The sequence below is a fragment of the Cryphonectria parasitica genome, assembly GCF_011745365.1.
Source record: "Cryphonectria parasitica EP155 unplaced genomic scaffold M406scaffold_4, whole genome shotgun sequence".
Taxonomy (NCBI): domain Eukaryota; kingdom Fungi; phylum Ascomycota; class Sordariomycetes; order Diaporthales; family Cryphonectriaceae; genus Cryphonectria; species Cryphonectria parasitica.
The window spans coordinates 747,881-772,625 of NW_024468912.1; the positions used below are offsets into that span (position 1 = coordinate 747,881).

General features: G+C 52.3%; 5 protein-coding genes across 5 annotated transcripts; 2 read left to right on the top strand and 3 right to left on the bottom strand.

Moving 5' to 3' along the window:
- Positions 1–3,931: 3,931 nt before the first annotated feature.
- Positions 3,932–5,077, bottom strand: M406DRAFT_355916 (uncharacterized protein; the record flags this gene model as incomplete). Its single annotated transcript, XM_040923295.1, has 2 exons — positions 3,932–4,956; positions 5,043–5,077. Coding segments are annotated over 2 exons (529 nt in total), but the record flags the coding sequence as incomplete, so codon positions are not given.
- Positions 5,078–6,213: 1,136 nt separating this feature from the next.
- M406DRAFT_350989 (WLM-domain-containing protein) lies at positions 6,214–7,587 on the top strand (the record flags this gene model as incomplete). Its single annotated transcript, XM_040922594.1, has 2 exons — positions 6,214–6,799; positions 6,975–7,587. The coding sequence occupies 2 exons, from the start codon at positions 6,214–6,216 to the stop codon at positions 7,544–7,546; spliced, it is 1,158 nt and encodes a 385-aa protein (XP_040776394.1). The 3' UTR covers positions 7,547–7,587.
- A 1,580-nt stretch (positions 7,588–9,167) lies between these two features.
- M406DRAFT_289628 (uncharacterized protein) lies at positions 9,168–10,332 on the bottom strand (the record flags this gene model as incomplete). Its single annotated transcript, XM_040918863.1, has 2 exons — positions 9,286–10,332; positions 9,168–9,216 (listed from the first exon to the last, which is right to left on the bottom strand). The coding sequence occupies exons 1-2, from the start codon at positions 10,035–10,037 to the stop codon at positions 9,168–9,170; spliced, it is 801 nt and encodes a 266-aa protein (XP_040776395.1). The 5' UTR covers positions 10,038–10,332.
- Positions 10,333–14,525: 4,193 nt separating this feature from the next.
- Positions 14,526–16,563, top strand: M406DRAFT_105820 (uncharacterized protein; the record flags this gene model as incomplete). Its single annotated transcript, XM_040915168.1, has 4 exons — positions 14,526–14,633; positions 14,725–14,884; positions 14,967–16,392; positions 16,452–16,563. The coding sequence occupies 3 exons, from the start codon at positions 14,526–14,528 to the stop codon at positions 16,244–16,246; spliced, it is 1,548 nt and encodes a 515-aa protein (XP_040776396.1). The 3' UTR covers positions 16,247–16,392; positions 16,452–16,563.
- A 5,569-nt stretch (positions 16,564–22,132) lies between these two features.
- Positions 22,133–23,877, bottom strand: M406DRAFT_355917 (uncharacterized protein). Its single transcript, XM_040923296.1, has 6 exons — positions 23,409–23,877; positions 23,194–23,325; positions 22,960–23,090; positions 22,769–22,868; positions 22,498–22,664; positions 22,133–22,412 (listed from the first exon to the last, which is right to left on the bottom strand). The coding sequence occupies exons 1-6, from the start codon at positions 23,704–23,706 to the stop codon at positions 22,341–22,343; spliced, it is 900 nt and encodes a 299-aa protein (XP_040776397.1). The 5' UTR covers positions 23,707–23,877; the 3' UTR covers positions 22,133–22,340.
- Positions 23,878–24,745: the final 868 nt, after the last annotated feature.

Genomic DNA, 24,745 nt, shown 5'->3' on the forward strand with positions numbered 1-24,745 from the left:
CACTGCTCGTCGTCTGCTGCTTCTTCTTGGGCTTCGCCGGCGGCGGATCAGCAAGCTTCACCGCCTTCTTATTTCCCAGACTACCGCCAGTGCGCACATAATTCTTGGAAAGCCCCTCGCCGCCTGGCTCCCGCGTGACGCCCAGCCTGGACAAAGGAGCGATCGGCCCAGGCCCAGATCCAAGCCTCGCCTTCTCGCCACCTCCTGCCCCCAAGCTACCGTCACCATCCACCCCACGCGGCGAGGATAGAACCACAGGAGGGAGCTCCTTGATATCCAGGCTGCCCGCTCCTCCTCCTCCTCCTCCTCCTCCTCCTCCTCCTCCTCCTCGTTTCCCGTCGTCCGCCATGGAGTTGTAGCTCTGGCCGGTCCCAGGACGAGCGCCTTCCATCTCGCGCTTCTTCTTGCGTCTGTACCGGAGGACGAGGAGCACGACGCCCACGGTGAGCAACGAGGAGCCGACAAAGGTGCCGATGATGGCTGCTGCAGCCTGTGTGATGGACACCGCCGCGCCCTGGGCTTGTAGGACTTCACGGTCCGCTTCAGCCTGTTTTGTTTTATTTACACGGGTCAGTTTTATGGGCAAGAAAATAGTAGTAGTAGTCTTATGATTGCTTAAGAAAGATGATATCGCTTTCCGAGTAAGACATGAAATGGGGAAGAGAGAGAAGGAAGAAAAAGAAGAAAAAAGAAAAGAAAAACGTCACACAAGAACTCACCCTCGTAGTGGTAACCTGGGCCAGCGCCGCCTGCAGCCTCGTAGCCGCATCACCGCTCGCCAGCGCGAGGATGCTGCTGGCGGAGCTCGTGCAGCTGGCGAGCGCCGAACTGCCCGACGAGCTGGCCGCGCTGAGGGCACCCGTCAGCGAGGCGACGGACTGCGTGGCCTGCTGCAGGCTCTGGCTCAGCTGCTGCGACGACTGGCTCAACTGCTGGGAGGATTGGCTGAGCTGCTGTGACGACTGGCTCAGCTGCTGGCTGGCCTGCGACACCACGCGCGAGGCGGAGCTGAGGGACTGCAGGGCCGACTGGGCGGAGGACTGGGCCGACTGGAGCTGGGAGTTGAGCTGGTCGATCTGGGCTTGGTCCTGTCGGGGGAGGAGGCGGCGAAGAGGGTGTGGAGGCGGTGTGGTTGCGGCGGTAGTCTGGGTTGTTGCTTCTTGTTGTAGAGTTGCTGTTCTCCGGCGCAGTTCTGCCTCGTTGGCGTGCTGCGTTGATGAAAGCGAAGAAGATGACGACGACGATGATGATGATGATGGCGACCCTTCTGCAGTCGGCTTGCCAAGAACAACTCCTCCTTCTCCTCCTCCACCACCTCTTCCTGTTTCTTGGCTCAACCCGCCAGCAGCCAGACCAGTTGGATAAGGCTGCGCCATGAAGATCCGCCACTCTTCAGTCCCCTCCGACAGATTTATAATCTTCTCCTCCTCGCGCGAGCCCAGACTCGACGGCGCGCTGCGCTCAGGCCCTGCCCAGGCGTCATTCTCGCTCGCCCACGCACAGCCCAACGAGAGCACGAGAAGAAGAAGACGTATACGTGAAAAAGCACATCTTCCAGCCATTTTTGGGGGTTGGAGAAGTATTAATCGAATGACGCGATGTCCAGCATCGAAAGAAGAGGAAGACCTTCACACACACACACACACCGTCTCCGTCACCTGAACAGGACATCCATGACCGAAGAAAGATGGGGGAAGGAAAGAATGGAGGGGGCGAAGTGGATGATTGCGTTGGGCAAAGAAGAGTGGGCTGGGCTAACTTTTCTTTCTTTCTTGTTTCCCCTCGGACAACAGACGAGATGAAGAGGGACTGACCAGTCAGCAAAGGAGGAAGGTAGTTCAACCACGACACGACGAGACAAGATGCAACAGTGGCCAGACAGAAAAAGACAGAGAGCCAACCAGCTTTTGCCCAGAGCCACCCAAGCATACAGAAAGAGGGAAGGACAGGCTAGCACACTGTTCCTCCGAGGAACGAGACGGGCGCCGAAGTTCAATCCAGAAGGACCTTTTGTCTGTCTGTCTGTCTATTTGTCTGGACATGGGGTTGCGTATGAGCCGAACTTGCTTCGCACCTGAACCAGCAGCGTGGGGAAGAAGAAGAAGAATAAGCATAGTCAACGACACATGTTGCAATCGATCTGATGCTATAACGGCAGGGGTATGAATCCCCATAAGCTGTCAAGAGCGGATCGAAGACGATCCAACCCTCCCTGGTAAATCGATCCCACCGTCACATCTGGACCGGGTGTTTTTCATGCATGCAAGGCTGAACCTGGTGGTGGTGGAGGAGCAGGAGCAGGAGGTAATGGTGGTGGTGGTGGTGAAGACCAACGCAACTGACTCTCCCACTGGATCAAACCGTTTCCAGGGATGACGGAATTTGGGTTATTCTCCGTGTCCCAGGCCCAGATAGGGTGGGCATGACCGAGCAGGCAATGTGATGGCCAAGGGGAGGGATATAGATGAACCTGGGCCCATGGACCAGCAGGCACAACAGTGATGGAGCAGACAGAAGGAAACTTTGCAACGACCTCAGACGACTGCGTGTTCGGACAGCAGGTGAACCGTGAACCATGTGGCAAATCACACAGGGGAGGCGGGGGCCCAAGGAAACCCATCATCACGAGGTGAACCACCCCTCCTCACCCCCCCTCCATCATGCAACAAGTCTGCGGTGAGCACAGAGCCAGCTTCCAATTCATCCTCATGTTCTTGCATGTCGACGATATCGAGCAAGCTTTCTCAGCTTCCGGCCTTCTTGGACCCCGAGAACGATACATTGGGCTTGACCTGATGTGTAATGAAGTGAACGTTTTCGTTCCAGGCCATGGCAGGAAAGTCTGTAATCCCATGGTGTGTATGTGCATATGTGTGTAAAGAGAGGTCGATCATGTTCTTGGGGGGTTTTTTATCTCTCTTCTTTGCCCCCCCCCCCCCCCCTCCCCAAGGAGACTCCTACCAAGCCACCCAAGTCGCAGTCTTCTTGTGCGAAGGCTTCCGAGAGAGCACTTCATGCACTTCTGGATCTGGATCAATCCCGACACGTCGTTCTGCACGCGAAGGAAGAAGGGGTGCCGAGAAGAGGACTGTGAGTGTCGCAGTTGTGAAAAAGGATAACAAGTGGCTCCTCTCTTGGTACTGGTCCATGCTTCCGCGACGCAACGAACCATGTCTCAGGTAACCGGAAGACAGAAAGGGAATCTATAATGCATGACCCTGTATTATTGGATTATCCAACCAGGTTCTGCCGACGCAACCGACCCAGCAGTAACGATACGATACAACTCTGTTGGCAGGGTCGAAAACGACAGTATAGATCTGTGGTTGAGAAGTCCGTATTGGTCGGAGCCCGGTGGTCTCTTTTGTCTTACCTATGAGAGATTCTGTGAGAAAGAGAGAGAAATGTGAAGGGTGGAGCGCTGAAGCGGGAGGGTCCAGGCCGTCTTGACATCCTCCTCCCTCATCAGAGCTATGTATACTCGGCGAGACCTTATTCCTCCACAGCATTTGCCACAACTTAGCTCAACAGGTGACATGCAAGAGAGAGAGATCCTCTGGGGTTTCAGATCAGGGTTGGGGACCCAAAGGTCGGCTTGAGGCTCAAAGAAAACAGCTTTCGCATGTGTCACAATATCACAGTCACTGGTTCTGGTTCTGGTTCTGGTGTTGAGGCATTGACTGCTGACGAGTCTTTTCTTCTTCTTTCTTTTGTGGCATGTTGCAATGACAACGAATGAGCCAATCAATCGGTGCAACGCTGAGGCACCTCGGCATGGTGTGGCAACCCCAGAACTGTTCATTCTCTGGTGTGTTGATAACGGAGGTTGGCATAAGATTCCTGGTGCAGATGATACGAACGTAGTGTCAAGTTGTTGCAAGCCGCATGCGAGAGGGGGGGCAAGGGGGATGGCTTGCTGGGCCCCCCGGCTGAGATCTAAATCTTGCTCCCATTGATCCATCAACTACGATAAATAATCATTTTTCTTCTTTTGTTTTTTTCTTGAGAAACAGACAAAGAAGAAAAGAAATCCAAATAACTGCCCATCATCATCAGGTTTGCCGCATGCGCACTGTATCGCGAAGCCTGGATCATTCCCGTTTCCCGAGCTCCTTGACCCCTTGAACGCCGTCATCATGCATGCGACCCCTGGTTTTTCTTGTGTCGACAGGCAGGCCGCCCGACCGCCAGCCAGCTAGCTCCCTTGACACGCAGAGAGACATTTCCGCCAGGCCACGGTGGTTTCCAGTTATTAAGGGTGGTGATGGCGGTGTCCGATGGCCTCCTCTGACGTTCTCTCACACATATACACGCACACAGGACTGGTTTCTCTCGTCACTCTGCATGCTCACTCTCTTCTTTCCTTCCTCTGCTCTTGCCCCGTGGACTCTCCCCTCCGTGGTGGCCACGAAATCTCCTTCCCAGGCTCGGAACGACGAGAGGACTTTCCAAACATGTTTCTCTAGACGGGCAGCTTGAACTTCTTGCCCTTCATGACCTTGGTGTAGTAGATCCAGAAGAAGTCGCTGTACATGACGGTCTGGATAATACCGGCGATGACAGCGATCCAGTCCACCTTATGGTTCTCCTCCGCGACGTATCGATAGATCCAATTGGGGATGTAGAGAGCCCTGTAGAGGCCGAGGGCGGCCAAGTAATGGGTAGTGATGGTCTCGGCCTCCCCGGTGCGCTGCAGCATGAAGAGCTGCGGGAGGATGGCGACGGACTCGAGCCAGATGGAGAAAGCCCAGAAGATCTCGGACACGGTGTACTTGTAGGGCCAGACGATGGCCAGGACGGCCGCCCCGCCCAGGAGGTACTCGACGCGGAAGGTGTCGAGGTTCGGGTCATTGGTGGGCTTGTACGCGTTGGTCATGAGATAGAGGATGTAGCCCTGGGAGCCGATGAAGGCGATCTTGAACAGGAGGTTGTAGATACTATTGGTTTGGAAGAGATCTGCCGGGACAAGGGAGGGAGACGGGGTCAGCCATCGACTGCGCTCATGGCTTTCTCTCGCTAATGTTTTATGATCAATTGCTTACCGAGATATCTCGTGATGTAGACGAGGAAATACATGCATTGCGACTTGAAGGATATTCCGGAACAGCTCTAGAAGCAACCGGACAGTTTCGTTAGGGATACCGTCTAACTTTTACGCCTCCATCTCCATTAAGAAGGGGCACAACGAACCTTGAGATCGACCATCTTGTGAAGCAGGATCAGGATTGACCCCAGATGGCAGAAGTCCGCTGTGTAGAACATGAACAATGGTCAGCGCAGCCCGGCGCGACGAAGTTGAAGCCCGCATCGCAGCCTGCTAGGGACGCAGGGTGGTTGCAGCAGAAAGACGACCAGGAGGAGGAGGATACGTATTGCATACCGAGGACGCGGAACACATTCAACATCTTGGACGACGGTGTGGGCTCGAGCCACTTGGATGGAGTGAAGAGGTAGACTGGTGAAGGAGAGGCGAGACCATGCGAGTCTCGGATTGAAAAGGATGGGCGTCGGTCCACGACGAGTTGGACGAGCTCAATGGGCGAAATGGTGTTGTCGTTGCTGACTTGTGAGTTTGTCTGAATTAAATTACCAAAGAAAAAAAAGAAGCTCTCCTACAACAACAAGGCACAAGGCACAAGCATAGACACGGCAGGTGGAAAGGACACGACGCGATTAGCTTCTGATTGGCCCCCCCTGGCTTCTAAACTTGGGAGCTATGTACCATAGTATGCACAGTAGCTGAGTACGGACAGTAGCACGATGTACCGTGGCAGGCTATGCATGCTATTATGGTGAGGTAAGCTGAGGGCTTAGCCACTAACAGGGGAAAGGCCCGGGCTAGGCCTAAATTAGGCCCAGAAAGCATTACCAATCCACTGGAAGCCCAGGGCTTCAGGGCCACTTAACAGAGGTTACTGCAATCCAAGCCCCCGACACGCCTCAAGTATCGTCTTGTCTGTTAGTGAGTCCTCGTCATCATGAAGCCTCTCGGCTCACACTGCCCACTCAGCCTAAGTACTCAACGCTCATCGACATCAATGGAAGATTCGATAGCGGCCATGTATATCCCCTCATAATCATCCCCTTCTAGAAGAAGAAAAATCTATTTCCTTTGTCTATACCAAATACCATTTCTGTACATATACATACACACAATAATCACTAGCTTTCAATACACTCAGCAACAGAACTCGCATTTCTCCACCACCGGAAATGGATGACAACACAACCAAAGAAGGCGAGATTCCTCCCGCGCTGTCCATCCACATCTCCAAAGGCGGCAAGACCATAGACGTCCAGCTTCCCGGAGATGCTCTCCTCTCAGATCTCATAACGGCATGTGAAGAGTCCGCAGCGTGGGGCCCATCGCCTGGAGCAGAAGCACCAGCAGATCATGACACCTCCTCGCAACCACCACAACATTTCGACTGGGACAAGGCCAAGTTCATAGCCAAGGGCGCCATGCTGAGGTCCGGCCCGGACGATAACAAGACGATCGCCCATCTTGACGGGAAGAAGGTCACGCTGCAGGTGCCCACGTTGGAGGATCTGCAAGGGCTAAGGGAATCCTCGGCTGCGGCCAGAGCGAGACAGGACCGCAGAGAGGCGCAGAGGAGGGCCGCGGTGCCGGCACGGCGGACGGTGGGACAGAAGCGACGGCAGGAGGACTCGGAGTACACGTTTCTACGGATCGAGCCGCTGCCTGGGTTGAGGAATCCGGAGAGGAGCCGGGAGTTGCTGGTGCGGCTGGCCGAGGACCCTGGAATCAAGGCTGCCATGAGAAAACATAAGTTCACAGGTATGTGGAAAGACTGTTGTCTCTGAAACGTGAGGTTTCCTTTGCGTAATGAAAGCGTCATACGAGGAAAAGACCCACGAGACTCTTGTTTAAGTGAAAGGAAGGATGAAACATCCACACACATACACACACACACACGCACACACACAAACACAAAGCTAACAATACTCCACAGTCGGCCTCCTCACAGAGATGGACCCCCTAAGCAACACCCAGTCCTCCCACGAAGGCACAACCCGCCTCCTAGGCCTCAACCGCAACCACGGCGAGGCCATCGAGCTCCGCCTCCGCACCGACGCCTACGACGGCTACCGCGCCTACCGCACCATCCGCGACACCCTCTGCCACGAGCTCGCCCACAACGTCCACGGCCCCCACGACCGCAACTTCTGGGACCTGTGCCACCAGATCGAGCGGGAGGTTGCAGCTGCCGACTGGCGGCACGGTGGGCAGAGCGTCGGCGGCGGGGCAGGACAGGAAGGGTTCTTTTATGAGCCGAGCGCCGAGGCTGATGTTCCTGACCATGGGGGCTGGACGGGCGGGACTTATGTTCTTGGTGCGAGCAGCAGCAGCAGCGCGTCAGGAGGAGGAGGAGGAGCGACGAGCGGTGGTGGTGGTAGTTCTGGTGGTGGACTGAGCAGGCGGGATGTGATCGCGAGGGCGGCAGAGGAGAGGATGAGGAGAATGCAGGAGGATAGCAAGCCACCCGACGAGAACGGCGAGGGTGGGAGCCGGACGAGTAGGTAGTATGACAGTGCGCAAAAGCGAGGCAATGTCTACTACTACTACTACTACTACTACTGCCGTGAATACCACGTCAACCTAAACCAGCATACCATACCCATACCCATACCATACATAGCCTGCATCATCACAGGACCATTCACTGCGCGAAGAAGGGATAGTCGCGGTCGTAATAAATCACATGAAACAGACAAGAGTCCTGTCACTCACTGCAAGAGCATTCCTGACCGAGCAAAGTAAGAAAACAAGTGGTCATTCAGAACCAGGCCAGGCCAGGCCAGGCCAGTCCGTCTCAGGCCCGTTCAGGCCCGCCATGTCTCCCTGCATATCTGGTCTCGATAGAGGCTTAGTATATACAGTAAGTACGACTCAGTTCGACCTACTACAGTCGATGATGCTGAACATTTAGTTATGTAAGAGTGCAAGTGAATGTCTAACCATTTAGTCAATTTCTGATTGATTGCATTCTCTCTCTGGGGGTATCATCGTGACTATGCGCTCCTTTCTTTCCCTCCCTCTCTTCTTCCATAATTTCGCCCTCTGTGCGATATTAACAGCATAATGACAACATTCCCAAAAGATCAGATCTCCCCCCCCCCCCGCCCCGTGTAGCCCTCGTTTGTTGATGTATGTAAACAGGATTGGAACCTTCCTTTCCCTTCTTGATGTGCGTGCAGCGAACACAAACGTGTTGCTACTCTCTTGGCGCCCCATCTCGGCCGTAGCCCATGGACATGTTGGGACGTGGTGTAAGGGGCGCCCGCCAAGGCTCTTGAATACCAACGGCGCCCGTTTCTTTCCCCTTCTTGGCGGCGGCGGTAGGGGACAGAACTATTTTAGACCTCAAGCCATCTCCGTCTTGGGATGCTCGGAATCTAGCCCGCCGTTGCGTCCATAGAAAAGAAACCAAATAGCCACTCAACACCAGTGAATGTAGGAGATATATATTTGGGGCCATATCCAACTTCAACACACATGCACCATCCAAATAATGTCTGCACGTCCCTCCTTTCTCTCTTCTTTCCCATCATTCTTTCTCCCCCCACCCCTTCAGGTTATGTGATTCTCCCTCCATCAAAAAAAAAAAATTTAAGTAAAGATGGTACCGCATAGAAACCTTTCTTTCTACTTTCGCGATGGTTGCTTGCTCATGCAAAATTGTCGTCATTGTCGGTCGTCGGCGCGGCATCTTCAGAAGAAGAAAAAACAATTGGTTCGGGTTGGATATCGAAGCATATAAAAACCCTTTTGGGAAAACGCCGGCTCGCTATGCTTGAATATCATATGCTGGATTTGAGATCTGGTGGCCTGGGCGAGACCGTGGGGCCTTGTTCCAAAGAGGATCAGGCCGCGTGGGGAAGAGCGAGCGCGGTGGGGCTCGAGGAGCCCACGACAGTTGTTGTTATGGCGATGCTCAGGAGCTGTCCTCCGGTCGTGGCAGGTCCAACAAGCCTTGTAGACCAGGTCAGGCCGGGACAGCACGCCCAGGGCGACTTGAGGAGCCCCGGTGGGCATCGGATCCGCCGGAGAGTCGGTGGTAGGGAGGAACGAGGACAAGTCGTCGTAGTCGATCCCCACCGTCGCAGATTCTCCTTATTCTTGGACTCTTGAAGTTTCTGTGGGTTTACTTTTCCTGCTTCACCCATTCCTTGACATCGGGGTTCCATTGGTGCCTGGTGAGAGAAAGAGAACAATTAGCTTGCTGTACAACACAACGAATCTGCATTCTGAAAGGAACTTACCCTTGCCAGGTGGTGGTGACCAGACTCTTCTTGCCGTACTCCTCGACAAGGATATTATCAAAAGAGTAGGGCACAGTCGCAGTCACGCCCTCGAACTCGGTCTCGCGCATGGGGTAGAGCTGGGTGGTCTTGTAGCGGTGGTTGTTCTTGCAGGCCCAGATACCTGGTGCACGCTTGGGGTCACGCTCGGCGAGGCCGGTGATGTCGATGAACATGCCGTTGCTAGTGTCGATCCACCGGGCGTCGATGACGTTCATACCGTTGCCGCGCTGGCGGTCGACGTGGTTGGGATTGACGTCGAGCAGGTAGACCTTGGTGCGCTCCTCACCAGTGGTCTCGTCGCGGTAGCGATACTCGTGCATGGTGCGGTTGTAGTGATCGCCGAGGTATTGTAGCGTGGCGGCGGTGACCTGGGTGTCGAGATCGTAGTCCCAAGGCATGATCTGGCCATTCCACCACCAGCCCAGGAGGGTACCGTGGGCGAGCCACGTCTCGACGCCCAGCGCGCGGAAGACAGTCAGGTAGCTGCGCACGAGGTTGCGCAGGTTGACGCGGTGCTCGTCGTAGCCCACCATGCCCTGGAAGTAGCGCTCGTCATAGTGGCCCAACTCGTCGTTGCCGCCAGGCTCGTGGAAGTACTTGCCATCGCCCTTCTTCTCGACCCGCCGCGGTTCGAGGATGCCGGGGAGGGCGAAGGCGAGGGTGGTAGACGCGAGAGAGGCGACGAGGAGGATCGCTGTTGTCGGCTTCATGGTTGAGAAGATGTGGAGATTGTGTAATCAGAGACAAGAATAAGTCTTTTGTTTTGTGGTGTATGTGTGCAGGTCGTAGACACACATACACACACACACACACGAGAGACGAAAGATGAGCGTGGCCTGATGGCCGGGAGTTGGAAGTTGGTTGGGGGGGCGGAGAAGAGGATATCAGCTGTTTCGGGCGCACAAAGGAAGATGACTTTGTTGCGTCTTTGTCTGTCTTGTCTTTGTCTCTCCTGACGGTAACGGTTTGGCGATCGTTATCCTTTTCCTCGAGGACACCTTTGGGTCGAAGGAGGAGGAAGTGGTGGTGGTGTGTGTTTGTGTCAGAGACAAAATTGTTTTAGAAACCGAGACCAGTCAAGGTCACAGAGGAGGATTGAAGGTGGGCGCTTATGGTCGGCGGGAGCGGAGTGAGACGGTCTTGGGGTGCGTAATCAGACTGGGTCTGGGTCAGGGCCGTAGGGAGGAGAGAAGATAGATGATGACACTTTTTTTTCTTCCAAGTCGTTCTGTTTGATGTTCTGAGGGGGTAGAGGGGCCAAGAGGTCTGGTCTCCTGCTGGTCTGTGGTCAGGGCAGTGGTGACGATGCGGTGTGAGGTGGTCGCGTGACGTCGACTGGTGAAAGACGAGATGCAGACGGGACGAACGGAGGCCAACCAACGGCAGCAGATTTGGAGATGCCTTTGTCTTGGAGAAGGGCTCGGGATGGTCGAAGTCGGGTTGCTGGAGGTAAGCAAAATGGAAATGCCAGACAAAAAGCTGGATATACAGCTATTGTCCTACAGTGAATGGCAGGATAGCGAAATAAAAAAGAAGATCAAATGGGCACACGACCACTCGACGGAATGTTGGGGCGAGGCGGAGGGGGGCGGAGGAGGAGGAGGGTACGTACTATGGTAGCAAGGCTCGTGGGGTCCAAGGACCAGGTCCACGTCGGCCAAGTACGTACCAAAGAAGGGAGAAGGCCGCCATCAGGTTCTGACAGGGGCACACTATAAGGAGGTGATGGGGCCTGTGGACCCACTGCCGGGCAGGGGATGAGCGCCAGGAATTGCGCAAGTCAAATCTCGATTGAGTTCGTGCGTTTTACAGTGGACGGCGACGACAAATCACACACGTAGACAGAGTACTATGTCTAAGCAAGTTACTAGTAGATTGGCCAATCTGATTGATAGGCAAAGAAATAAAAAGGAGGGGCGGCAACATTGGGGTGGCTGAGAGACGAGCAGCCCGGATGGTGGTGGTGTTCGAGGAGGATTCAAAAAGTACTACAGGGAAAATGGGGCTGAAGGGAAAGAGAGAGAGAGAGAGAGAGGACAAAGGAGACGGCGTCCACATGATTGTGTTCCCATTGCATATCAAGTAGACATTGCAAAAAGGTACGTGCCCACAATACGTACCATTTACTCATCATGGTACATTCATAGTGCGCTGTAGGCGTCGCGTGAGCAATTTCCAAATGCCGTCCCTTCCGTACGCCGATGGCTGCCAGGGTTCTTTTCTCCCTCGTTGTGTGCTTACGACCTAGTAGCCACACCACCAATCCAAGATTGCTACATTGATGATGTTATCTCTTCCCCTGCTCTGCCCTGCTCTCCTAGCCCTCTGCAGCCCTTCCCGCGCCTCCTAAATAAAAACGTTACACATAGCACGCAAACACTTCTTGGCCTTGGCACTGCGACTTACCAGCCCTTCAGTTTGGACTAACACTTGTTTGATACCCAGCTTTCTGCTCGCGTGACTATGTGATGTCCATCTGCGGAGACTACCGTGTCGTATATTTTTAGAGAGAAAGAGAGCGATAATGGTAGCAAACTCCTCACGACGGGATGATAATGAGCAGAAAAAGTAGAGCAAAGATAAAGGGGCATGGAACCTGACCTCGGCATAAGGTCAAGGCTCGGGTATAATTCTGGGAATTGACTCGTGGTTTTGTCTATTGATTACCCCCCCCCCCTTTCCATGCGTCTCCTAGTTTTCTCTCTTGCTGCAAACAAGGACCAACGATGTTCGTGTCTTGCAGGACCACCATCACGACACTATTAGGATCTGACGTCTCACTGCCCTTGCCTACTTCTGTAGGACCATTGAAACTGCAGTCAACTATTCCCACATCTCCTGCGTGTCTTGCGATTGAGTAGCAAAGGTCAGGGAGACAGTGAATTTGCGGGAAACAGTATGGGGTGTACTAACGAAAACCCACCACAGTGGCGCATGGGCGGCGTGCGAAGATGATGACGGCAGCGCCCCAAACCGCCCACAACATTAGCCTCAAACGCAGCACCAGACGACAGGTCAAACATATCGATAAAAAATTTAAAAAACTGAACTGGACGCGCGGCCCACAGCCTACGGTGTCATTGGCATGGCCCCCCATGACACTATATCCCTGAACCCTGCGCCACTTCGAAGGATGCGGGGCAGACCGAGAGCCAGGAGCCAATCATGGCTTTTTGTGTTGCGTACTCTGGGACTAGACACTTTGAACTTGTCTGTGCATAGCGCTATGTATAGCAGGGCTAGCAGGGTGATGCTGCGGTGTGGTCGGCGGTCGGTGGTCGGTGGTCCATGCCAAAGGGCCCTGAGCTACCAGCTGCCACTACCAAGCTTTTTTTTCCTGGCGCCCTGTGGTCCCTGGCGCAACGGGCACCACACAAGCCCTGGCAGGCCGCAAGCTTAATGGGAACGAACCGAACGTTGCCACAACATCTACAGTATATAGTAGCATCTGGTACCCCCATCTGCCATCGAGGCCACCCCTTGCCCAAGACGACGAACGACAAATCGGCATCCGACGTCCCCTAGACGTTCGCAAGCCCACGGTTTTTTTTTTTAACAAGATTCTCCACCTCTCGTGGCTCGTGGTAGAGCTGCATTGAACCACATATACCACAATGTAGTGCTACAGTGCTAGTGGTAGCATGTTACGACTGACTTGATTGTACTATGTATGGTAAGTATGGGCTGTACTATGTCGGGCAGCAAGCATAACGGGTTGGTATACATGACACGACACACCCGCCCTGCTGCTGCACCGCCTTCTCCAAGCTCAGAGCCCACATTTTCTAGGTGCCCTCACTGTACGGGTACTGCTGCAATTACAGTATGCTCATCCGTACTCTTCTTCCATCAGCCTCTCGTGCCCAGACGCCTCGCATCCGTCTGCCTGACTGAGGCACACCCACCTCTCAGCTGCCAAGACGTGAGGATCAACACTGACAGCCCAACCACACCTCGCCTGTACGCATCTGGTTACTTTTCCACAAAAATCCTCCCCGCCAAGGGATGATGACTTGGGTGCATTGGCACAGGATCGACCTGTTTGGAGCCATGGGGGCCGTGCGCTGCGAGGGGAGAGTTGGGGGGGGGGGGGGGCGGAAAAAGGAAAGACAAAAAGAAAGTAAACCGAAAATAGTCAAGGAAAATGGGTTTGTATCACACAAGACTCAAATTAATTACCACCACCTGGGAAGTCATCAATTCAATCTACTTACTACTATGGTACTATATCACAACCTACTTGAGAACGAGCCCACAGCTAGGGTTCACTGGTTGTCTCAGAGTCGTAAATCCGACTTAATGCTGGCGCTGATGGCATGCTCCACCGTTCGCTGGATCCTTCAGTTCCTTTGGGGAGGCCATCTATATGTACTTTGCTATAGTGCAACACACCTTTTCCCTCTCAGGCTCTCTCTCGGCTGACTGAAGACGATCGCCCACAAAATATCCACATCATGCTTGGCAACCTTCTTTAAATTATACTGTGGTCCGTTCTCCTTGTACGGCAAGGATGTCCCCCATCTCCTTGACGGCTGGAAGGACAAGGCGACCGACATTGTCCGAGGGGCTTCTCCTTCTTGTTCTTCTTTCTTGCTCCTCCAAAACGTCGATCATGTCGCGTGGTCACCTTCCTCTTACAGCACTAGACCGCTGTAGCCCCTCCTCGCTTTTCCCTCCCTCTCTGTCTCTCTCTGACATTTCTCATTCACAACCCTGCACACACACACACAAGCTCAACCCCAAAAGCTTGGCAATTACATGCACATCTTGCCAAGGCATGCTAACTAAGCCTCCCGAATCCCTTTTATGACCTCAGCGGCACAAGCAGCTTAGCTTACATTGGCATCAAGACTTCGTCTTGCGGGTGCCAAGAGGCTTTTTCGCTCTCTTTAATTCCCTTCGACGCAGCCTTGTAAAAAGTTGGGGGAATTCCTCTCTGCATTGGCGATCTACTACATAGGAATGAGAAGGAATTACGAGATTCCGAGCAGTTTCCCCTTTCCGAAGTTTTGTTCAGTAAGAAAAGTGTTAATCAGGTGAAGGCGTATGCGAGGTCACGTCTTCAGCTCGATATCGGAAGCTTGAGGTCTAACAGCTGTGGAAATCCAGGTGATTGTCAAAAGTGCTCTCTTGTGACAATGCATTTGCACAGCAAACAGGCCATTCTTTATCGAGCAGAGAGGAGTCTGTAGTCCGCCATGGCTGCCCCTCTGCCTGAGTCGCAGGCGGAGCCCTTCTCCTCCCCAATGACACCATTGTGCATTTTCAGCGTTGTCTGTTATAAGGCTGCCACTTCTCTTTCCAAGGTATGACACGCGTGCCGACGTGATAGGTTGGGGGGGCTAAGCCCCGGACAACCACTCGACTCGCTATTGGGTGGTATGCACTGCATGTCAGACGCCTCCTGCCACTGAGATCAAGGCATCAGGATCGCAGTCCCTCTGTGCCCAATGCCCAATGCCCAATGCCCCCAATGGGGAGGGCTATGGCGAGAGTCACTTTCTGGCTGCTTCGCTCCCAGACAGCATCGAGAGCAATTCGGATATCCACGAGCCTGGTCTGTCGAGGTCATCCTGTCTCTCAAATCCTTCTTTCGTTGAATTTGGTTGCTTGCAGCATCTCGCCTCCAAAGATGGCAGATCCATCGCAAGAAGGGCATGGGCTTGCTCACCCGCCTGAGGCTGCAGACTCGGATCTGAGCGACTTGCCCAGCGATAACCCCAACCAGACACCTGATATCATACCGCCAAACATGAATCTCAACACGATGTGGCGGATGGGGGAACCGCTGGAGCGAGGCGGTCAGAGACACGCACAGGTGTACTCTGTGGTCGATGTTGAGAGTGGTCGATCAGCAGATGGTCTTGAAGCTCACGTCTTCGTCCTGGACCGCAGCCAGCCAGAAATCCGCAAACACCGGCTGCGATGCATCAAGCGGATGAGCCGCCGCGCGCAGCTCGAAGTTCAGGTCCATAACGCCGTTATCGTCGTAATCTCAACGTCCGAGGGAAACGCTCATCAAGCACCCTTCGAGGAAGGGCAACTTGTAACAACTGAGAGTAGCAAAGAAAAAGACGTTCGGAAGAAGGTGAAGACGCCCTATCAACGAGAGTGCGCACGTGTACGACAGCTCGAAAAGCGGAGATTCGAACGGGCAGCACAACATGCGAGTACCGCAGTGGGCGAAAGTTTGAAGTGCGACGAGACCGAAGCCACCCTTTTCCTTGTGTTGCTCTATATTCTTTACGACGCAGATGGCAGCATGCGAGAGACAATGACTCCAGATCACGTGAAGCTCCTCGAGGCGACGGGAAGTGGTTCCTTGCACGGCTTGTTGGAGACATATATGAGCCAAGTCGCCATCAACTTCAAGGCATTTAAGGACATGGAGGCATACTCTACAGTCAAGCTTGGTGAGATCAGCTCGTTGCAACGTCTCCAGGGCAAGCTCTCCAGCATCGACCAGGAGCACCACGATAAGTTGCTCCAGATTATTCATGAACAAGCACAACATCCCAAAGGGTCTGCTCCGTGGCGCGAGATCCAATACGGTCGGAGAGCAGAAGCATTCACCCAGCTCCGACTCGCACGCCATGCCAAGAGCGTCTTGCCCAAGGTATTGGACAAGCTAGAGACGCTCCACAAGGCCAACAGTCGCCGCCTGGCTCTTGCCCGCGAGGGCGCGAGGGTTAAGTCGCTACAGGACCGATTGGGCAGACTTTCAGAGACTGTAACTCAGCTCGAGAAGTGGATGGGTACAGTCTTTCCCCTGTCTAGTGCGCGTGACGATCTGTTCCATCGTTGGGAAGCCGCAAAAGTGAACTTGACTGAGTTTAAGAGCAAGCATCCACTGATTGAGTTGCCCTCTGGATCTGACGTGAATCTTGAGGAGGAATTGTTGCGCATGACGCTTAGATGATGATAAACGCCACATGCACGTCCTGCGTCAGGCTATGATGCTCTATATCAGGAACAAAGCAATGCAGTAAGTTTTTGTGCAGGGAAAGAGGCAGAGGCAGTAAGCAGTCGATTCAACACAGCGAAGGCCTGTGGCAGCAACAGTGAGTAGGTATCCACGAAGCGTTCTTGGAGTCTCTAGCTTATAGACTAATTCTTGTATATAGTGGGTCGACTCTGAAATCGTTGTGTTGTTTCAACATCGAGTGTTGCACGGTTCTCCTTTCTTTCTTTCTTTCTTATTGGTAAAGAATTAGGTTTATGAGATTTGTGATTGCCATTCAGAGAGTCGGACAGCTAGCGATCATGCGCAGGACGTGCATATGTAAAGGTCCTGGTCTCTCAACAACATGGCATGCATCCGGGGAATGCTTCCATGACAGCCATGTACTATGTTGGTCTCTTCCCGCTCAGGGTCTCGTCTTTTCGTTTGAAAATAAGTTGATCTCGCCCAACTGCCTTAGCTAATGATTGAAACAGCAAGCTCAAACTATGTTCCCACCAGACGACCATGAAGTCTTTATAATACAGCGTAATCGAAGACTTCGACGGATACAAGGAGTGTAACACTCGGGAGATCGATCTCATGGGCCCTCTACACTTCTCAAGCACGAGCTGACTTGTTACTTCTCACCGAGCCATTCTCAGCAACGAGACTCCAATCATCCCTACCTTGGCTGGCGTGTTCTTGCAGAGATCCAGCGTTGACTCCATCCACTATGCATGGCCCTCGCCAAGGCTCATCCCCAGGATTCTGTGCCAGCCAGCGAGACATGGCAAAGTCATCCGCACCTGGTAGACTAACGTCAGATACTGCGTACTTGATTATTCTTTCTCCTTGATCTGAGAGGAAGAGAAGGGTGACATACAACTTTTACTGGTGCCCGCCTGCGCCAGCTGCGTTCCGTTTGCAATGAGAGACGCTTGATTGGGTCTGTTGGATTGAGCCATGGCGTATTGAGTCCTTGTGTCAACCGTGCAGAGGAGGACAGGCGAGGATAAAGGAGGACGAATTGTGTTTTTATTATGTCTTATGCTTGGAAGAGTCTTGTCGTATGAGTGAAATGCTTACTGGAGCGCTCACGGGTATCATCTCATGCATTTATATACCTAATATGTTTCTTAAACAGCATGACTTCAAGAGCATTCGTCTTGGTCTTGGTTATTACGCATGCTGCATCTAGCCCTAATTACCGGATAGAGACTTCAGCTATGTGCCTTTATTCCCTCGACCTCGTGATCAATGTTGCATATGCCACGGTGGTTGCCCACACTGCCTGCAGAGGGCCACTTTTCACATTGGTTGAGCCGTGAACTCGATAAACCCTTCACTCAGTCCATCCACTGAGAATTCTGGCCCTTGAGCCTTATGTACAGCGAGCTTGTAAGATTAATGCATGACGTTGCGGTGACTTGGGCCTGACAATTGGTAACACAATATTGATTGGAGGGCCTTTTTTCTGAGTCCACTTAGCTGCGATTGTATATGATTCCTGACTGGCTCATGCACCTATTGAATCACCCAATCATCAAAACGGCCCTTGGGAAAGTGGAGGGTTGGATTATAAGCATGTTTGCGTCAGCCCTGCCGACCTAAGAACTTCACAACGAATGAAAAATAAGGCCCTTTTCAGATGCTACCAAACTATGCATGTCAGGCAGGGAAGGCCAATTATGTAAGCGATTTTACTTAAAATGCTCCGCGATCCCAGAGCCCCAAGGCTGGTTTCTCAACCGTCTTGAGCAGATGAGCCAACACTGCTCTGTCGGGTGACCGCCCACAGTGGCCGCCCAGCACGGTACCAATCCTGCTGATTCGGCCTCCTTACTGTGAGTAAGGGTTGTGTTTGCAAATCCTGATTGTAGAGCCTAAGCTGATGTTTGTTCTTCTAGAACGTCTGTTACACGATCGCGGGACCAGTCAAGTCCTCCGCTACAATAACACTCAAAACCTACCATCATTGATAGTCTGGCGCCGAGAACTGTCTCGGCGCACCAGACATTTCGAAGCCTTACAATGATCACCACTTAGAACAAGATCAGTCCTGTTTCCTGGAAGATTTGGAATGGTATATCCGGGCCGAGGTATACAATCATAATGCGGCCAACTCCGACGATGGGCAGGACGGAATGTCCACAATGTGCTCTGCTTTGTGCGAAGAAACAAGGATATTCAAACCTGATTTCCAGATGCCAGGCACAGCCAAAAGTGACTTCAGTCCTGGGCCCTCTCAAGTTGGTTCGAACTCCTCTCGATATCTGTTAGACGTTTGCGCTGGTACCTCATCTTCATTCAACGATTCTCAATTTCTTAATCTTCCCCCTCCCACGTCAACACCCCGACCGTCCGCAATTCAATCCTCAAGTCCTCAGCCTTCATCGCAGCCGCCACCGCAAAGCCTTCAATTGCCGGCAGACCTATCGCCTTTGAGCAGTGGGACATCATCAGCATCATCGCCCTCAGATGCGTCGTCTTTACTCTCCTGCGGCGAGTGTGATGTCTCCGTTCGCGACGTTGAGGCGACCTTGTATGTATATGAACTTGTAACAAAAGCCTCGCCTACTGGAAATACCATCTGACCGTTACCCGCACATTAGGGCACATGTGGCAAATCTCCACGTCACTGGTTCGCGGTGGCCTTGTGTCCAGCCCGGCTGCGGCACATCCACCGGATCATGGAAGGATCTGGCACGGCACTTGGAGTGCATGCACTTGCACATCATGTACACGTGTTGCTGTGGCTCTCGCGGGCGGCTTGACAAGCACAAAAACCACCTTCAGCGAAACCAGTGCATAAATGGCAGGCCATACAGGTGTCGATGTGGACATGCCACAGACAGTCGCAAGTCCGCAGGCATTCATCAACACCTACTGCACATTCAAACATGTAAAGATGGACGGTGCCGGGCTCCAGATGGGCAGCCGCCCAAAAGAGGAAGACCACGGAAGAGAATCATTGAAGTATCAACACCACGACGGACAGATTGACAGGGACTGACTTGGAGCCTTTCGACGGCTCCAGCAAGCCAGTCCGGCGTTACGAAATGTTTCAGTCTTCGGTGATCCGCATTTCGATACCCCTCCAAATGAGTTCACGCTCTCCCTCTTGAACTGAAAGTCTCTAGAGGGAACCATCAGACCCCCCTGGAACAACTAATTTGTGCGAGGCGCCAAACTACGGCGACATACTATATAAACCAGATGTTCCTAGCCTGCACTAGAGATAGACATTCTTCTAGTGTTTGCTTAGGTCATGATCTCTTGGTCTCGATTCAATACATCAGGGAAGCAATGCCGGCGACTGATCAATCATTAACATACACACTTGGAAAAAAGACTTTCCGACAATGCCTGAGTGCAGTTTAAAATCAACATAACATTAACCACAGCTTATAACGGCTCTACGCAATAACGTTGCGCCACGGCGCCACCTTTTCCCGGCAAATCATGCTTTATTCCCTATGTGAGGAAGCTCTAATACAGGCCAGGGTCGGCCGGTAATAGAGGCAATTATCGAGACTTTTGCGAGACCCCAGACCACGACAACATTCTATATGGACTACACATTCCTGCTGCACTTGAGATGGACATCCTCATACCCGTGGGCGCCAGTCCTTCCTCTCCTCTACCTCCATTACTATGGGTGGTAACGGAGGTAGGCGATAGGAAGGGCTAGCGCCCACGGGGTAGTCCTCGCACATATTTTCTATCGGAAAGGAACAGGCCGATTGACACCTTTGGACGTGTGATCTTCTCATACTGTTGGTTTGCCAGAGACATGTCTTTGGAATGGGCATCAGAGAGAGAGGTGAGGGAACGCTGTCCATTCTCCGAAGGCGACTTCGCGAATGCCGTCAAGGCTGAGCAAGGCCGCGCCGGAACCAACATCTCAAACCCTGGGGTCAGCTCTGGCGCTACCCACTCAGGACTGCATTGATCCATGGAGGAGGATAGAAGGGATTAAAAAAAAGATTAAAAAAAAAGAAGAAAGAAAGAAAGGATGAAGAAGAAGAAGGGGAAAGGAGAAGAAAGTGGGGGGAAGGGGCGCAGGTGGGGTGGGGAAATAAACCCAAAAGGGCACAGCAAGGGGACAAAAACCCAACCAGGGCACAGCAAGACATCAAAGTCTCCGAGAATGATCCTCACGTCCGGTGGTGTACCCTGACCACCGGACGTGAGATCATTTCCATAAATTATGCTGCAGATCAAGTGTGTGTGGGCAAAAAGATTGCATTGCTGAGCGCTGAAGAGAAAAGAGAAAGGAAGAGAAACGCCACGAGGCCAACAGGTCTGGCTGTTGGCTGGCTGGAGGGGCCGTGCACGGCCCTGGGCCAGTGACTCACTGGCCCTCGCACATCAAGACCTTGAAGTTGCAGGATGAGGCAACCAAATGCTCCAAATCATGAGCAAGCGGACTTAGAGCTACACGAGAGGGGAAAAGCCTCTTGTTAATTACATTGCACTAAAGTAAGAAGAGAAAGCCGGAGGAAAACCACGAGGCCGAAATACCTAAGGCTATCAACAGACCAGGCTAAGTATCTATATAGGCTGACTAGCGGCGCCGTGCACATGCACCAACTGGCCCTTGTAAAAAGCTCAGTGTATGAACCACGATCATTACCTTGTCCTTGTTTCTTGGTACTTGTACAGCATTTTTTGCTCTTAAAGTTGATGCTTGATAACTCCAAAGCATGCCAATAGTACGTGTATTTATAGTATGTCTACAGTAGGACAATCTGGCCGTAAACCTTTGTCCTGTGGCAATTGGTCTTTTGATCCGCCTCCGTAGAGCACGTCGAGATACCTGCCGAAATGCCCGGCAACCTCGAGCATGTCTTCCAGTTCCGTCTATGGGAGTGCCGGCATCCTCCACTCGGCGTACTGGCATGTTGTCGTGATAGCGTTCCGTGTTTGTCTCCCTTTTGTTCTTTCGTCTGTCAACTCCTTCACATGGTTATGTGGATCCGATATGATTATTAGTCAATGAGTCCTCAAACTTTACCCATCTTTTACCGAGAAAAGAAAGGGAAGAAAGAAGAAGAAGAAAAAAGTGGACCGCCTCATTCCGAAGCACAACGCACGCTCTCAGCTGTGGGCGTGTTGCCTGTTCCCGGCCTCCATACAACAACAGACGAGACCATTCCTTTTATCTTTGATGAGATAGGTGCTTGCTTCTGTTGCCAACTGGTCGCTCATTAGAGTTTGAATAAATTCTTTCGCTGTGTGAGCCATACTTGAACTTCTTGAACGCCTCCTCATTTCCACTGTTGTCAAACCCTTTGATTGTAGGTGAAAGCAGGAGCTCGAACAACTTCTCCGGAAGCATATTGAACGTGGAAAACTTCAAGCCTATTGGTATGGACACTCCTGACCTGACGTGCATCTTCTTCAACATTTTCTTTCCTGGTGTCCTTGGTGCCAGAGCTAGAATTCCTTCTGTTTCCTGATGCGGCCTCGTAGACGGCTATCCTTGCCTTGAAAATTGATCAATGTCAATATCTCAGTGCGGCATGGAAACGCTCTAGCATTGGACTCAAAGTTTCTCACTGACCATTCTATTGGATGCCTCTGCAGTGCCACAGAGGAAAGTCTGAGACTTTCAGTTGAGAATATCAAAGGAAGACTAAGAGGCGAGCCAGAAGGCATGGGGGAATATTATTAAAAACTCTCTAAGGCATTAGGGTTGAAGGAAAACAAGAAATGAAAGACAACAAGAAAGATAGAGGAAGGGAAAAGAAAGAGGAAATGGCGTGCTGGGGGGGGGGGGAGATCACGTCGAGATTGATCACTTGAGCATGGTTTCAAGTCAACTCACCACAGAAGGTGACAAGATCATGTGACTCAGATGGATAGATGCTTCATTTTTGAATTGCATATGAATTCCTTGCTCAGCCACGTAAAATCTGAAAGGCAGCTTGAATTATTCCGAGACTTCAAAATATTGCTGAAGGCGCTGAACTGCCTGTCCTCTATTGATCATGACACAGCCAAGCAATGTCATGAACGCTCTTCTTCCCTGTATTGCATTCTCTCAATCAAAGACGGAAAGGAGTTATCAAGGGATCTCGGGCAGCACGCCTTCCGGTGTCCTCATATAATCTAAAGGTAGTTCCTCGGCAGGTGGAGCCTTTGTATGCACACATTTCCATTAGATACGGTGTTGTCTTACACAAAAGGAAAATAAGAAGGGGGGGGGGGGGGTGCGGCGTTACCTGTCTCTCCTCAGCCCACGCCCTGATCTCATCATAGTTCTTACACGTGTGCTCCGTGTTGAAGTCCGGAAACGCCTTGGCATCTTGCTGGTCATACCACACCTGGCCTAGCATGCCCGTGTCGACATTGCACATCAATACTTGACGTATTGTGTCGAGGCAGTGTGCTAGAGTTGAGGAAAGAAGCAAGTTGACAGAAAATGGTCAGCTTTGATGCCTCCTGATTGTAACTTTTTTTGTGGTGGATGGGAATGGAATGTTGCACACTTACACACGTGAAGCCGTAGGATATAGTCTTCATTTGCAAACGCATGCATTCCCATGGCCTTATAGTGGTCATAATTGTAATAGAGCGACTTTCGCAGGAGGTTCTGGAGATCAAAGAGAAAGAGCATGGCATTTCACGCGTTAGAGAAGGGTCTTGATAACCTTGACACATTGGGCTGGCTGGCAAAAACTTACAAGACAGTGGAGATGGTGTAATCCCTCGACGTTGACAAAGAAGCCACCGCCATACTTCTCGGCCCTCTGCACATGCGCGGAGGTCAGGCCACTCATGCGACCCTCCTCATCAGATATGATAGCGGCTCGGTCTGTAGAAGAAATAGGGTCACTTAGATGTATCCTCTCGTCCCGAACAAACTTGCCAGAGATGAACGAAAGGGGAAAGTACGGATATTTTCATATGTGACGTACAGTCTACTCCGAGAGCTTCCCACGCGGCATCCACCTCGGGACCGGCTCCTTGCCGGTAGATGTCCTCTTTCATGAGGGACCCGTTGAATAGCTGTGTATCGTATTTCACATCCACGTCCTGAATCACAGGCGCTGGAAAGAGAGGAGAAGAGTCAGTATTCTTGCAGAAGCTAAACACCTCGAGAATACACACACAGGGAGGCTGTCGAACTTACAGTGTTTCGCCGTATACTCGGCACAGCCAGCGTCCCAGTCAGCAAATCGGCCACGCACAAACGCACCCACACAGGCACCCAGGATGCCGGTGCAGAGGAGAACGCCCACGATGAGGAGTGGTGTGCGGAGGAGATGATCTCTCTTGCCTCTCGACGGCCGAGAGTTATCGTTGAGCATTGGAAGGTCTTCCTCCTCGCTGTTGATACTGTCTGCATAGCAGGCGGCGGCGTTGAGGGGTTGCGACTCTGCGTCTGTAGGGTCGGACATCATCTTTTGTTGCTTTATCAGTGAGGACATGTTTGGAGTTTGGTGGGATTTCTGAAAAAACTTGTGTTTTCTGTCCTGGTATTGTTGCTTGCTTGATGGCTATTATTCCTAAGGAGAAGGTTTGTTGCAGTGCAAAGGGGGAAGGGGTCGATAGCAAGTTGAGGAGCTGGACAAAAGGATGTTTCGTTGCGCACTTCCTTCAAAAAGTCTCAGACTTTACGCAAAGTCAATAGTTTCCTATCCACAAGCTCGAAACTTAAAATCTCTTCGTTATTACTGAACTGCTCGGTCAACTCTCTCCCGTGAGACAGTCGTATAAAGGGACACAAAAAAAATGAGAGACAAATGATGCATCACAGCCCGTCTCGATCTTTATCTAGCCCTTCATCCGCCACCAACTTGGATCAACACCAAGAAAACCAAGGCTATCACGAGAGCAGTTGTTCCGGATGCGACAAAGTATCTTCCTGCACAGTCGGGCCAAAGATACCCGAGACCCTCACGATGCTGAGTCTAGCAAGGCGCCGGCTCTCGCGCCAGTCGTTTGCAATATTTAGACTTGACATGTCTTGGGCCTCGTGGAGGAGACACATCTCAGCTGCGTTTGGACTAAGCTGGTATCACCCCGCAAACTACTACCACCAGACATCGGCAGTTGCTTTGTCTTCCCCACGTTTTGGGTCAAGACGATGCTGCGTAGTAAGGAGTAGTGGGAAGACGGTCTGGCGATAGCACCTCGCCGGCGCCGTTGCTAAATCTGAGACACGGCAGAGGCATCGCGTGGGAGCCTTGCACGTTTTGGCCCCAGCTGCCAAGCAGTCGGGTCCTCAGGTCGGTTGAACGGAGTCCCGTTCGAGAAATTCAAACCTTTCTCGGTTTGGTGTCGTCCCTGATGCATGCTTATTTGTTTACTAACTCTTGTCTAGTCTCAAGTCACGTCACATAACAGCACAACTAGCACACATCACATCCCGAGTGAAAAGGGAGCGAGCACGTGGGCTGTCAATCGTTTCGTCCTTCCTTTCCGCCCATGCGATTGCGCCAGCGATTGCGCCAGCGATGGCTTGCC

Bases quoted from the DNA above. Each gene is read 5' to 3' on its own strand.
- M406DRAFT_355917 (XM_040923296.1), bottom strand. From the start codon at position 23,706: ATGTCCTCACTGATAAAGCAACAAAAGATGATGTCCGACCCTACAGAC. The intron at 23,326-23,408 runs GTAAGTTCGACA...CTCTCTTTCCAG, and splicing joins CGAGTATACGGCGAAACACT to CGCCTGTGATTCAGGACGTG. The intron at 23,091-23,193 runs GTACGTCACATA...TTTCTTCTACAG, and splicing joins GGAAGCTCTCGGAGTAGACT to ACCGAGCCGCTATCATATCT.